This window comes from Sciurus vulgaris (genome assembly GCF_902686455.1).
Source record: "Sciurus vulgaris genome assembly, chromosome: 14".
NCBI classification, from domain to species: Eukaryota; Metazoa; Chordata; class Mammalia; order Rodentia; family Sciuridae; genus Sciurus; species Sciurus vulgaris.
Window position 1 is genome coordinate 9,923,050 of NC_136475.1, and position 14,430 is coordinate 9,937,479.

A 14,430-nucleotide genomic window follows, 5' to 3' on the forward strand; every position below is an offset into this window, starting at 1 on the left:
TTCTGTATTGTTAAACATGTCACACTAAGTAACTGATGATGGGCACAGAGGCGGGGTGTTCCCATGGGAGAAGCTTATTTCCTACGTAGGTAACATGGAGTCTCAGAGCAGAATGGCGTCTGTTTAGTCATTTCCCTTAGAGTCTGGCCTAGAACATTCTCATGGAGCCAGAGCTCTCAGCCCGTCGCAGACACTTTGGGAGAATTCTCACCAGATGTTGTCCAGAATGCCCTTCAGTTTGGTTTGTCTGCTTCCTCGACGAGGGTGATGGATTTCGAGGAAGATTCTCACCAAGCCATCTGCTCTTCCCGGCATGGTATCCAGGCACACGTGATTTTGAAATGCCTTATCAGTAATGTTGACACCGATCATTTAAAGGAGGTGGCATCAGCCAGGTTTCTCCCCTGAACAGTTAATATTTCCCGCCTTTATAACTAATGAAGATAGTACAAGGCTATGCAAATATCCTTTGTTCCTTAAACTTTTGCCCACAGATTTATTTTTTATTTTAAAATATTTTTAGCTGTGGATGGACACAATACCTTCATAATACTTATTTTATGCGGTGCTGGAATCGAACACAGAACCTCACATGTGCTAGGTGAAGGCTCTGCCCCTGAGCCCCAGCCCCAGCCCTTGCCCGCTCATTTTTGCATTCATTGATGAGTCTTCTCTACAGCAAGTGTGACTGAGCTAATGGTGATTTTCTATTTCCTTCCTTCCTTTCACATTTATTTTCTGGAATCTTCTACAAAGCAGAGTTTCCATTTTCCTCCTTTTATTGGTTCATTCATATATTTACTTTATTATGGACTCCTGGATTTTTATTTTATTCATAGAGTTATAACCCAACACTTTTTAAAAAAATTTTGTTACTAAAATTATTTCCACTTTGGCCATTGGGGATTCCTTCAGGCTGCCTCCTGTGTCCTTTAAACATGAACACTAGGCCGGGTGTGGTGTTGTGTGCCTGAGGCTGCGGCAGGAGGATGGGGAGTTGAGGTCAGCCTCAGCAACTTAGTCCTTAACCTATTCAGTGAGACCCTGTCCCCTGTCTTAAAATAAAAGTAAAAAGGGCTGGAGACATAGGCTCAGTGGTAAGTGCCCCTGGGTTCAATCCCTGGTCCCCAAAATAAACAAATAAGAATCAATCTTTCCCCCACCCTTTTTTTATGTTAGCACTTTCTGACTTTCTGACACCAGAATATGTTTCATGATCATTTTAAATTTTCCCAGACCTAACCCTAAAATCTACCAGTTCCTCAAGGGATTCTCATTTCTTTATTAGAAATGGTATTTAGAAACCAAGATCATGGTGCTTGGTGTGCTTATTGCTACTGGATTGTTTCTGTGCTTTCAGACTTTCCCAGTGGAAAGAGATCGGGCACATATACATTTATATCCACAAATATCTGGATTTCTGTATTTGTTTATCTGTATTTACATTAAATACACCATGCGTTCATACTGATACCTCTACTCCAATTTGGAGCCACAGGGTTAGTTGGTAATAGACCTACTTGCCTGTTCGTAACTTCTTTTTTTTTTTTTTTTTTTTTTTTTGGTACTGGAGATTGAACCCAGGGCCTTGTGGTTGCAAGGCAAGCACTCTACCACCTGAGCTATATCCCCAGCCCTGTTCGTAACTTCTATGGACCGATCCTCAGGGATGCCAGGGACAGCTCTACCTTGGTGGTCTTTTCTGTTTCATTGAATGAGGTGTCTCTTCTTTTGCCAACATTACACTGTCTTATTACTATAACTTTATACTAAGTCTTGAAATCACCTGTCATCAGTCTGCTTTCTTCTTTCCAAAAGTTTTTAGCTATTCTAGTTCCTTTGACCTGCCTTATATTTTGGAATCAATTGTCAAAATCTACAAAAAACAAATGTGCTAGGATGTTGATTGGGATAGCATTACGCCTATAGATCAGATTCAGGAGAACTGACTTCTTAACCCTGTCTCTGTCTGTCTTTCTCCATTTATTTATGTCTTTTTGTTACTATCATAAATGGTACTTTTAATTTTTAAATTGTGTTTATTACAATGATATTTGTATGCTGACACTGGATCTTTTGGCTTTACTAAAGTCACTTGTTCTAGGAGATCTGTTGTAGATTACTTAGGATTTTCAATGATATTATCTGTGAATAGAAATGATTTTATCTCTTTTTCTTGTATCAGTGCAATGGTAGGACTTTTATACTAAATAGGAGTGATCAAAATGGATGTCCTAATCTTATAGGGAAAGGTTTCAATCTTTCACCATTAAGTACTTTGCTAGCTATGGGGGTTTTTGTTGTAGGTCGTGGTTTTTTGTTTTTAAGGGATTTTTGTGAAAGTATGCATTTTTCAGGTTAATGAAGTCCCCCTCTATTCTTGGTTTGCTGAAAATTATTACCATAAATGAATGCCAAATTTTGTCAGATGTATTTTCTACGTCTGTTGAGCTGATCTATGTAGTTCACAAATATGATGAATTACATTGGTTATTTGTTTTGAATATCTTACATTCTTGGGATAAATTTTTTTTAATGTTTTTGAATGTCTTACATTCTTGGGATAATCTCCACTTGTTCATGAGGTTTTCTACATTTTATATATTCTGCATTAAATTTTTCAAAATATCTTGTTGAGGATTTTTCTATGTTCAGAAGGAATGTTGGTCTATAGATTTTTTTTTCTCAGAAATAATGGTCTAGTTTTGGCTTCAGAGAATATAGACTTCGTAATATGGGTAGAGAAGTGTTCACTCTTTCTTCTGAAAGAGATTCCATAGAATTGGTATTATATTTTTGCTCCTTAACTGTTTGATAGAATTTACCAATGAAACCATCTGGGCCTTGATTTCCCTTTGTTGGAAAGTTTTAAACTATGGATTCAACTTCCTTAATAAATATAGTACTATCAAGATTATCTGAATCTCTTTGAGTTAGTTTCAGCCATTTGCTTCTAGAAGGAAGTGATCCATTTGTTTCAAGTTGTTGGTTTTAAGGGCATGGAATTATTTATAATATTACCTATCATTCCTCTCATCTTTGTGGGATCTCCAATGATTTTCTTTGCTAACCTGTGATATTGGCAATTTTTGTCTGCTTCTTTTCCTTTTCAGTTTTATTGATTTTCATTGATTTGTATGTTTGTCTGTTTTTCCTTCCTCCTGCTTGCTTTGTGTTAATTTTACTTCTCTTTCTGGGGGTTCTTGAGTGAGGAACACAGATTGTTGTTTTGAGATAGTTCCTTTTTTCTAAAGTAAGCTTTTAGTGCCACAAACCTCCCCATCAGCTTTATGTTAGCTGCATCCCATAAATTTAAATGTTTTACTTAATTTTCATTCAACTCTTAATTTTATCTGTGATATCTTTTCTTGAGCCATGAATTGTTTAAAGCATGTTCTTTTATTTCCAAGTGTTTGAAGACTTTCATGTTGCCTTTCTGTCATTGATTTGTGTTTAAATTCCATGGTGGTCGAGGACACGCTCAGTATGACCTCAGTTCTTTTGAAATCAAGTGTTCTTCCATGACTCAAGGTTTGTTTATGTAAAGAGTGTGTGTTCTGTGTTTGGTGGAGTGTTCTGTAAATGTTAATTAGATCTGGTTAGTGAATCATGTTGTTTAGTTCTTCTGTTGCAAAGTGTTTAGTTGTTCTGTCAACCATGGATATTGAAGAACCTAGACATAATTGTTGATTTATCTGTTTTTCTTTTCATCTCCATCAGATTTTGCTTCATGTATCTTGAAGCAAAATATTCATGTTTGGTGCATGAATACTTAGGATTCTTGGTGGATTGAGCCCTTTATCTTTATGCAATGTCCTTTTTTGTCTCTAATAATTTTCTTTGCTTCAAAGTCTATTTTGTATACTATTAAGATAGTAAGATACTATTAAGTTACTCCTGCTTTTTAAAAATAATCTTTGCACAATGTATCTTTTCCTTCCTTTTGCTTTCAACCTGTCTGTATTGTTTTGCTTGAAGTGAGTTTCTTGTAGACAGCATATGGTTGGATCATGTTTTTGTCCACTCTTCCATGCCTGTCATGTAATTGGTATACTCACACCACTTGCATGTCATTGTTGATATTTAAAGCTTAAGTCTCCCATTTTGTTATGATTTTGTGTGTCTTTCCTCTGCTTCTTATTTCTGTCTTTTTAACTTGACTTCCTAGGGGTTCTTTGACCATTTTTTGTGTTCCATTTTGACATGTTTATATTATTTTTAGTACATTGCTTTACATCTTAATGGTTTTTTAGGAATTTTCTGTATAGTGATCGTTCTGTGTAGTTTGTCATAGCCTGATTTTGATATTTTACTACTTTATGTGCACAAACCTTACTTCCATTTAGGTCCCTTACTTTCACTATTTAAAAAATGTAATTGAAGCCTTTCCTCCATGTACATTACATACTGTGTAAGATGGTGCTAAACTTTTGCTCCAACCATGAAACATGATTTAAGAAACTCATGAAGTTAAGGATTGTCTATTATGTTTACTTCTATATTTATCCATTCCATTGTTCTTCTTTCTTTTCTGAAAGTCTAATCTTTCTTCTTTAAACATTTTCTTTCTATTTGCAGAGCTTTCATTAGCCATTCCTTAAGGACAGGTCTTCCAAAAATAGAGTCTCATAGTTTTCAATCCCGGAGAGTATTTTCACCTGCTATGTTATGATTCTGGCAGTTCATTTGTGCCACTTTTTTTTGGTCTCAGAGGTTTCAGATGAGGGGTGACTGTCCTTTGAACTGATATTCTTTTGTAGATATTACAAGTGTTATTTTCTTTTGGCTGCTTTTAGAATTTTTCTCTCTTTTTAGTTTTCAGCAATTTAAATACAACGTGTCTTGGTGTGGATTTCTTTGTTGGGTTTTGTTTTTTTTTTTCCTCTTTGGGATTTTCTTGAATTGTAGTTTTGGTATCTTTCACCAAATTTGGGGATTTTTTTTTTTTTTTTTTTTTAGCTGTTACTTCTTAAGTGCTTTTCGAGATTTCCATTCTTTCTCCTCTTTTTTTGACACTCTCACATTATAAAGATTGTGGCTTCTTTATGGTCCCACAGATCTCTGAGGCTCTTCTGCCTCATCAATAGTAGCTTTTCTCATTCAAAAGCAGTATTTCTGGGAGCTGGGGAGATAGCTCAGTCGGTGGAGTGCACCTTGTAAGCACAAAGCCCTGGGTTCATTCTCCAGCACCCCCCCCCCACAAAAAAAAAAGCAGTATTTCTGCTTCTTGGTGTGATGAGTGATTTTTTTATTGTATCCTGGATAATTTGATAATTATGTCAGGAGACTAATCCCACTTAAACCTTCTCATTTAGCAGGCATTCACTGTTTAGATTTAGCATGTCATTCTGGCTTGTACCTGTGAGTTTCATTCCAGTTTAGTTTTCTGAGCCATCCTGTGCTGCTGGGCTCCCTCTCTGTTCCCATTTGGTGCCGTCTGCAGGGGTGGCAGGCGGTTCCCTGGGCTGCCTGTTGTTTCCAGGTGAACTTTTAGGGGCGCAGGGCCAGATGTTGCTGCCAGAGTCTTGTTATGACCAGGGGATAAAGATGCAGGAAAAGCAAGTCCCTCGCCTGGCGGGTACTCCCGGGTGTTGTCTTATGAATGCCACCACCACTCTCACTGTTCTGGCCTCTCATCAGAGGGGCTTTGCAAATAAAATCTCTTGCCAAATCCTGAGCAAAACAGGCATCTGGAACACCCGTCATCTTTTCTACCTCGCCTGCTGATCTTTTAATCATCTTCCCTGCATCTCCACCATGAGACGTCTTTAGCTACCCACTCAGCTAGAGCAGGAGACATCCTGCGCTGGACGTGAGCTGGGAGAGCTTCAGCAGTGTTTGCTGGTGGTTTTCCAGGCCTCCTGCATTGCCCTGTGAACGCCCCTCGAGACACAAAGTTTGGTCTGATTTTGTAAGTTATGAAAATGCCTGGCAGGTGGGACTTCGGTGCTTACTAAATGTCCCCCGAAAGGAAAGGGAGTAAAATCAGATGAAGGTGACCCTTGTGGCAACAGCTGGATAGGTCAGGGCACAGAACACCCCATTCACGTCTGGGTCTGTGGCAGGTGGTGAGCCTTGGGGGACATCTTGGGCAGAGGCTTGGATACGTGCTTGGCCATCAGTGTCCACTCCCTTCCTATCCTGGCTCCCAGTGTGGGAGGCAGAGCCTGTTCACCTCATGGAAGTTGAAGGTCCTGGCCTCCCGTCAGCCAGGGTGTGCTTTGTATGACCCAGACACCACCCATCAGAGCCGCCTCATGGGCTCCGAGTGGCAAGTCTGTGACTCCAGAGGTCCCAGTGGGCCTTGAGCAGTGACAGTGGGTCCTTGGGTGGCAGGGACAGGAGGATGTTGGGCCAGCTCCCTCCCACACTCCCAGTGCTGGTGAGGCAAGCTATAGCATCTGGCGCTTGGCAGCAGGGCTGCAGAGGGGCCCTGCCTTGGTCAAAGTGCAAGGTCCTCAAACCACATTCTCCTGCTGGGTTGGTAATGCTGTGAGCTGTCCAATATCCTTTCCATAAATTCCTTTCTTCTTGGATCAACCACAGTGGGTTTTCTTGTTTATAATTAAAGCTGAACTGATTCTCTGGGCCTGAGATGAGTGGAGAGGCTTATAGAAACAGAAATCTCAAAGTCCTATATATCTTACTGATAGGCTCTTAGTAAATATCATTTCTGCATATTAAGGAGAGTGCATTCCGATGAATTTGAATTTATTTGAGAATCCATCTCTTTCTATATTGATTAAACAGTCAAAAGATCTTCTAATTTATAATTGTTTCATATCAGTGAAATGTCATTCATCTCTCTTGACATATACAATGTGCGTAATTTTACCTTTTTTATATAAAGAGTTGTGGATGGTGTTATGATTGATATTATGTATGAGATAGAATAAGCCATAACTTGTTCCCCTTGATTGACCCTGTTAACTGGTACAGTTGTCCCTCAATAGCCCGGGAAGATTGGCTCCAGAATCCCCCATGGATACCCAAATCTGCAGATGCAATAGTATTTGCTTATGCACATATCCACCCATGTGCTTTAAATCACCTTTCAATTACTTATAACACCTACTACAATAATGTAAATGCTTTGCAAATAGTTGCTAAACCATATTGTTCAGGAAATAATGAAAAGAAAAACATCTGGTTCAGTACAGGTGCAATGTTTTCCCCAAAGATTTCCCATGCATATAGAATCCACGGATAGTGTACCAACTGTATTTGTGTGTTTATTCCCATGACATGTAAAACAGAGCATTTAGTCCCTCGCTCAATATGATGTGCTTGTATAAGACCTAATATGCACGTGAAGGTCTGTAGTCTCTAGAACCTGTTTGACATGTCCCTGGGCTCACAGTTAGATTGCTAATGACACCATGCTTATGTCTGCCAAATGCAGGTATCATGAGTAAATCTGGGTTTGAAATAAACACAATCCCCACCAGGGTGCCTCCAGGCTGTGTGTTTAAGCTCTTCTGACAGCTGGATGAGATGTAACTGAGTTAGTGTCCCACAAAGAAACCCAAAGATAAAATCGCATTAAGATTTCATCAAGGCAGGAAATCCACAGTCCTAGCTGCTAGACTTTGATGACACACCCAGGAATTTGGTGTCTTGAAATCATTGGACTTAAGTTATTATTGTAATTAATTTTTTTAGTTGTAGATGGACACAATACCTTTATTTTATTTGTTTATTTTTATGTGGTACTGAGGATTGAACCCAGTGCCTCACGTGCTAAGCAAGTGCTCTGCCACTGAACTACCATCCCCGCCCCTATTATTATTTTTTTAATCAAGATAACTTTATTTTTAATTTTTATTTTTATAGACTGCACTTTGATTCATTGTACACAAATGGGGTACTACTTTTCATTTCTATGGGTGTACATGATGTAGAGTCACACCATTCATGTAATCATACATGTACATAGGGTAATAATGTCTGTCTCAGTCCACTATCTTTCCTTCCCTCACCACTCCTACCCCATTTTCCTCTACACCATCCAAAGTTCCTCCATTCTTCTCTTGCCCCTCTGTCATCCCTCCCCCATTATGTATCATCAGCCACTTATCAGAGAAAACATTTGGCCTTTGGTTTTTTGGGCTTGGCTTATTTCACTTAGTGTGATATTCTCCAGCTCCATCCATTTATCAGCAAATGCCATAAATTTATTCTTATTTATGGCCAAGTAATATTCCATTGTGTATATATACCACAGTTTCTTTATTCATTCGTCAGTTGAAGGGCATCTAGGTCGGTTCCACTATCTAGCTATTGAGAATTGAGCTGCTATGAACATTGATGTGGCTGCGCCACTGTAGTATGCTGATTTTAAGTCCTTTGGGCATAAACCCAGGAGTGGTATAACTGGGGTCAAATGGTGGGTCCATTCCAAGTTTTCTGAGGACTCTCCATACTGCTTTCCAGAGTGGCTGCACTAATTTGCAACTCCACCAGTGATGTATGAGTGTGCCTCCCCCCGCCAATTATTATTTTTGGAAACAGAAAATAAATACTACTCGCTTATGAGACCTTTGGGTACCTCTCTTCTTCCCATAGGTGGGAAGCTCCACGAACACCCTCAGTGCCCTGCAAATTGCTTTTGCTGATAAAGAGACGCAAGTGATCTACCTCCTGACCGACGGGAGACCTGATCAGGTATGTGTCTCCTAAGCGGGGGCTGGCCGGTACTCTGAAAGTGAATGCGGAGACTGGGTTTTGGGGACCTTCCCAATCACCACGAAGACGTTGTCAAGAGAGGCTCCCTCCGCTTAGGGACCCCGAACCGAGGTGAGAAGACCCAGCGGGGAATTCCGCTGTCACCTCCGCTCTGAGGACTGTGTGACACACACCGGGGTCCTGGAGACCAGCCCCGGGAGGGGAGGCGTCTGCCTGGGGTTGAAGCTGGTTTACACTTTCCTCACAACTAGGAGCCAGGAGAGCCGTTTTTTGTCTTCTGCCCCTTGAGACTCAGTCTAAACCTGTCGCTGCACAACCTCCTTGGCTTTGCCCCTAATTTTAGCATAGTCCTCATTTAAACAAAAGCGTGCCTTTCCAGTGAAACGCTCTTTGTTTTGTTTAGCCTGACTGGGAAATATTTGAAAAGTCCTGGAGGAGCCCGTTCAGCTTCTCTGGAGCTTTGTCAGTGAAAGCCCAGTGTTGCGGCTGTTAAATAAACAGAGGGACTTCCAGGCCAGCACTGGAGGGAATGACCATCAGCTGGTCTCCTTCCTCCTAAGATGTTTACATAGGCAGACAGCTAGGCAAATGTTCTGGAATGTCCTGTGTCAGGCGGTTCAGGGATTAAAGCAGATGACCTTTCCCACCTGGGCAGTGGGTGTGTGGCAGAGAGGTGGTATGTAAAGAAACGTTTTATTTTGACCAGTTTTCCCATCAGCTTCCCTGAGTTTTCCATTTAGAAGCAGATTCTTGTGTCTCTCTTGTGTCCCTGTGGGGTGCCAAGGTCAGAGGCCACACGCCGGGAACTCTGACAGGTCCGGGAAGCGGGCTGCCTGTCCACCTGGGTGCACAGAAGGATGAATGCTGTAGGGGACGGAGAGACCAGGGAGGTCCCACGGGGAGAGAACACTGGAGCCGCGTCTGGGAAGGGAGGAAGGCATGCTCTGAGCCGAGCAGAGCAATGGTAGTGACCGGCCGGAGGGACCCAGGTGTGGAAACCAGGAGGGGGTGGTTAAGAGAGGCAGGCGGAGACGAGGCTGAGGTGGGGAGGCTGGGTTGGGGGACTGCGCAGGCTCCTGAGTGCCATACTAAGAGGGTGGGCCTCTCTCAGTGACGACTCGCAGAGGACCACACTGTCCCCTCCCCGCCCCAGGCCTTATAAGCATGCCCAGTGGTGCCAGAGACAGGCCGGCTCTGCCAGAGCCTTCTGCCTGGACCTTGGCCAGGGCTGGGAATGCCCAGCCTGGGGCAGCAGCAGCAGGCACAGGGAGGTGGGGACCCTCTCCTGAGATCAGACAGTAGCCGCCATAAGACGTGGGGACTGGTTTCAGTGGTCTTAGTCCATAGAAGGCCAGCTCCATTTCTCACAGCTGGAGGTGAGCAGAACATCAAGAGCGTGGAAGAGAGCGTGGCAAAGGGAAGTGGCTGACATGGTGATCAGGAAGCAGAGAGGGACTCCATTCTCCAGACACAGATATACACCCAAACCACGCCCCGTGCCCACCTCCTCCAGCCACACCCACCACTTCAGCTACCACTCAGTCAATCCCATCAGGGGATTAATCACTGACTGGGTTAAGAATCTCTCAACCCAGTCACTTCTCCTCTGAACCTTCCTGCATTGCCTCACCCATGAGCTTATGGGGAGCATCCCACATCCAAACCAGAACAGAAGCCACACTGAAAATCCAAGGGACCCTCTCGGGAACCCTGGTGGCCGGGATATTCTGCCCATGGCTTCTCACCCCAGTCCTTCAAGGCACAGCCTGGCACTTCAGTGGCCTGAGTTCTGAGCTTAGGAGCACTTAACGTTGAGCGACTCGCCTAAAAAACAAGCTCGCTCCCTGCTGCTGCTTCCCACTGAAGTGTGAGGCCTGGGAAGGTCGGTCTTTGTGCTCTCGCTGTCTGCCAGTGTCCCTTTATTGAATTGAAATGACACATTTACATGATTCTGTATTTAAAAGATCCAAAAAGTTCCACCAGATAACTTCTGGAACTGAGAAATGAATTCACCAAAGTAGCGGGGTATAAAATCAACACCCATAAGTCAAATGCATTCTGATATATCGGTGATGAATCCACTGCAAGTTAGGAAAACTACCCCATTCACAATAGCCTCAAAAAAAATCTACTTAGGAATCAAGTTAACAGAAGAGGTGAAAGCCCTCTGCAATGAAAACTACAGAACACTAAAGAAAGAAATTGAAGACCTTAGAAGATGGAAAGATCTCCCATACTCTTGGATAGGCAGAATTAACATTGTCGAAATGGCCATACTACCAAAGGTGTCATACAGATTTAATGCAATTTCTATTAAAATTCCAATGGCATTCATCATAGAAGTAGAAAAAGCAATCATAAAATTCATTTGGGAAAATAAGAGACCCAGAATAGACAAAGCAATCCTTAGCAAGAAAAGTGAAGCAGGCGGCATCCCAATATCAGACTTTAAACTATACTACAGAGCAATAGTAACAAAAACAGCATGGTATTGGCACCAAAACAGACACATAGACCAGTGGTACAGAATAGAAGACACAGAGACAAACCAACATAAATGCAGTCATCTCATACTAGACAAAGGAGCCAAAAACATACAATGGAGGAAAGATAGCCTCTTCAACCAATGGTGCTGGGAAAACTGTAAATCCATATGTAACAAAATGAAATTAAACCTCTGTCTCTCACCATGTACAAAATTCAAAGTGAATCAAAGACTTAGGCACTAGAACAGAGACCCTGCACCTAATAGAGAAAAAATAGACCCAAATCTTCACCATGTTGGTTTAGGACCTGATTTCCTTTAAAAGACTCCTAAAGCAAAAGAAGTAAAATCAAGAATCAATAAGTGGGATGGATTCAAACTAAAAAACATCTTCTCAGCAAAGGAAACAATCAATAACATGAAGAGAGAGTCTACAAAATGGGAGGAAATCTTTACCACATATACCTCAGACAGAGCACTAATCTCCAGGATATTTAAAGAACTCAAAAAACTCAACACCAAAAAAACAAATAACCCAATCAACAAATGGGCTAAGGAACTTAACAGACACTTCACAGAAGAAGAAACACAATCAACAAACATATGAAAAATGTTCAACATCTCTAGCAATTAGAGAAATGCAAATTAAAACTAAGATTTCATCTCACTCTAGTCAGAATGGCAATTATCAAGAATATAAGCAACGAGAGAAAAAAAATACAAGAACAATAAATGTTGGCAAGAATGTGGGGAAAAAGTACACTCATACTGTGCTGGTGGGACTGCAAATTGGAGCAATTATTATGGAAAGCAGTGTGGAGAGTCCTCAGAAAACTTGGAATGGAACCACCATTTGACCTCAGTTTATACCTAAAGGACTTAAAATCAGCATATTACAGTGACACAGGCACATCAATGTTTATATAGCTCCATTCACAATATCCAAACTATGGAACCAACCTAGATGCCCTTCAACAGATGCATGGATAAAGAAAATGTGGTAAATGTACCCAGTGGAATATTACCCAGCCCTAGAGAAGAAGGGGATGATGGCATTTGCAGGTAAATGGATGGAGCTGGAGAATATCATGCTAAGCAAAATAAGCCAATCCCATAAAACCAAAGGCCGAACGTTCTTGCTGATATACAGATGCTTATTCACAATGTGGGGGGGCTAGGGGAAAATAGAGGTACTTTGGATTAGGTAGAAGGTGGGAAGGGAGGGGAGGGGGTAGAGGTGTAAGAGGAAAGGAGAATAAATCAGACATTATTACCCCATGTGCATATGTGACTACACAACCAGTGTGATTCTACATCATGTGCAACCAGAAGAATGAGGAGTCATACTCCATTTACACATGATGTGTCAAAATGCATTCCACTGTCACGCATAACTGATCAGGACAAAAAAAAAAAAAAATGTTAAAAAGTGCCCTTTATCACTGTATGAGGAATTGCTATTTCAGAATATCTCATTCTATGGCAAATGCTAAGGGGTTTTCACATCTTTGTCTTTCTTTCTCTTTCTCTCTTTTCCGTCTCCTTTCTTCTCATTTCAGCCACCTGAAATGGTGATAGAGCAAGTCAAAGTTTTCCAGAAAATTCCGATTTATACCATCTCCTTCAATTACAATGATGAGATTGCCAATGAGTTTTTGCAGGAGCTTGCTGCTCTGACAGGAGGAGAGTTCCATTCTTATAAGTTTGGTTGCAAGGACCCCATTTCTCAGGAGGCTCTTCAGGTAAGAGCTTGATGGTCTAAGCAAAGAGCGTTCGTTTATTTTAACAGTATAGGTGGAGGCGCAGAGACAGTACCTTAGTGAAAACAGTAACCTCAGAGAAAACCAAGTCAAACAAATGAACTGGTTAACAAGTATACCAGGATTTCTCAAAAGTGGTCCAAGGGCCAGGCATGGTGGTGCATACCTGTAATCCCAATGGCTTAGGAGGCTGAGGCAGGAGGATCACAAGTTCAAGGCCAGCCTCTGCCTTTTAGGCCCTGAGAAACTTAGTAAGACCTTGTCTCAAAATTAAATAAAAAAATAAAAAGGGCTGGGGGTATAGATCAGTGGTAAACTGCCCTGGGTCCAATCCCCAGGACCAAAAAAAAAAAAAAAAAAAAAAAAAGGTCGTCCAAGGACCACCTGAACTGAGGCACAAACTCCAGGGTCCACTGTGGAGCCCTAAATCAGGCTATGGGCATAGAGGCCCAGGAATCTTAATGTAATTTGATTTCTTCTAAACTTTTTATTATGGAAAGTTTCAAACACACACGAATGTCTGAAAGTGCATGGATCCCAAGGAAACCATCACTCAAATTCAATAATCATTGACATTTTGTCAAACTTCGGGGGTCTTCATGAACAAGGGTCCTGGGGTCCACATATGCAGCTTGTGAGCCTCTGCTACCTACCGATGTTTGTGAGAAACCGTCAACAGTTTTGAAAGGGGGGGTGGGGGGGTCGTTGTCTCCTGACTTCTCAGACCATGTGAAAAAGCAACCCTTCCCAAGGACTCATGGGGGGAGGTGAATACAGCCTCTTCTCCGATGGATCCTCCAGTCCCGGCTAGCAGACGGGTGTTCGAAGAGCGCCTTCTAGAGGGGAGTGTGCTCTTTGTATCACTGTGTGCCCTGAGGTGCTACCGACTTGGACAAAGTATCTGCAAATGACATAACAGAATATGAAGCGCTGTCAACACTCAACAGGAAAAAAGTCAAACATCCGATCAGAAAATATGCAAAATGCATGTGCACATTCCGTTGAGGAGGATCAGCGAGGGCACAGGACGGGTGCACAGGATGGCTAAAGTGAGTGACCGACGACTCCACGTGTCTGCACGGATCTGGAGGACTCCGGGCTGTCACGCGTTACCGACGGGAGCGCAGGCAGGCACGGCCCTGGTGGAACCCCTGGGCAGCTTCCTCAGAAGGCTGACGTCGCCATGTGTGGGAGCCAGCGGGTCCACGCCCAGGTGCCACCGTGAGAAGCGAGCCCGCGGCGGACCCAGACCTGCCACCAGCACTCCTGGTTTTGCTCATAGCGGCCCCAGCCTGGACGTGGCTCGCTGTCCGTCGATCGGCGCATGAATAAATGTTGATGTTCAGCACACGGGAATCATCCTCGGCCACAAAACGCACAGCTCTCGATCCCGGCGACAGCGCGGGGAATGCAGGATGATCCGCCACGTGAAGGGAGCCGCGCAAGGAGAGCATCCGCCATGCGATTCCATTCACCTGACATGCCAGAAAGTGGAGACCG

At 42.6% G+C, this 14,430-nt stretch overlaps 1 protein-coding gene across 1 annotated transcript in view; it reads left to right on the forward strand.

Moving 5' to 3' along the window:
- The window catches only part of VWA3B (von Willebrand factor A domain containing 3B), a 190,908-nt gene that overhangs the window by 99,210 nt on the left and 77,268 nt on the right, over positions 1-14,430 (forward strand). The window contains 2 exon segments of the mRNA XM_079109530.1: positions 8,566-8,664; positions 12,730-12,912. Coding sequence (XP_078965656.1) covers positions 8,566-8,664; positions 12,730-12,912 — 282 coding nt within the window.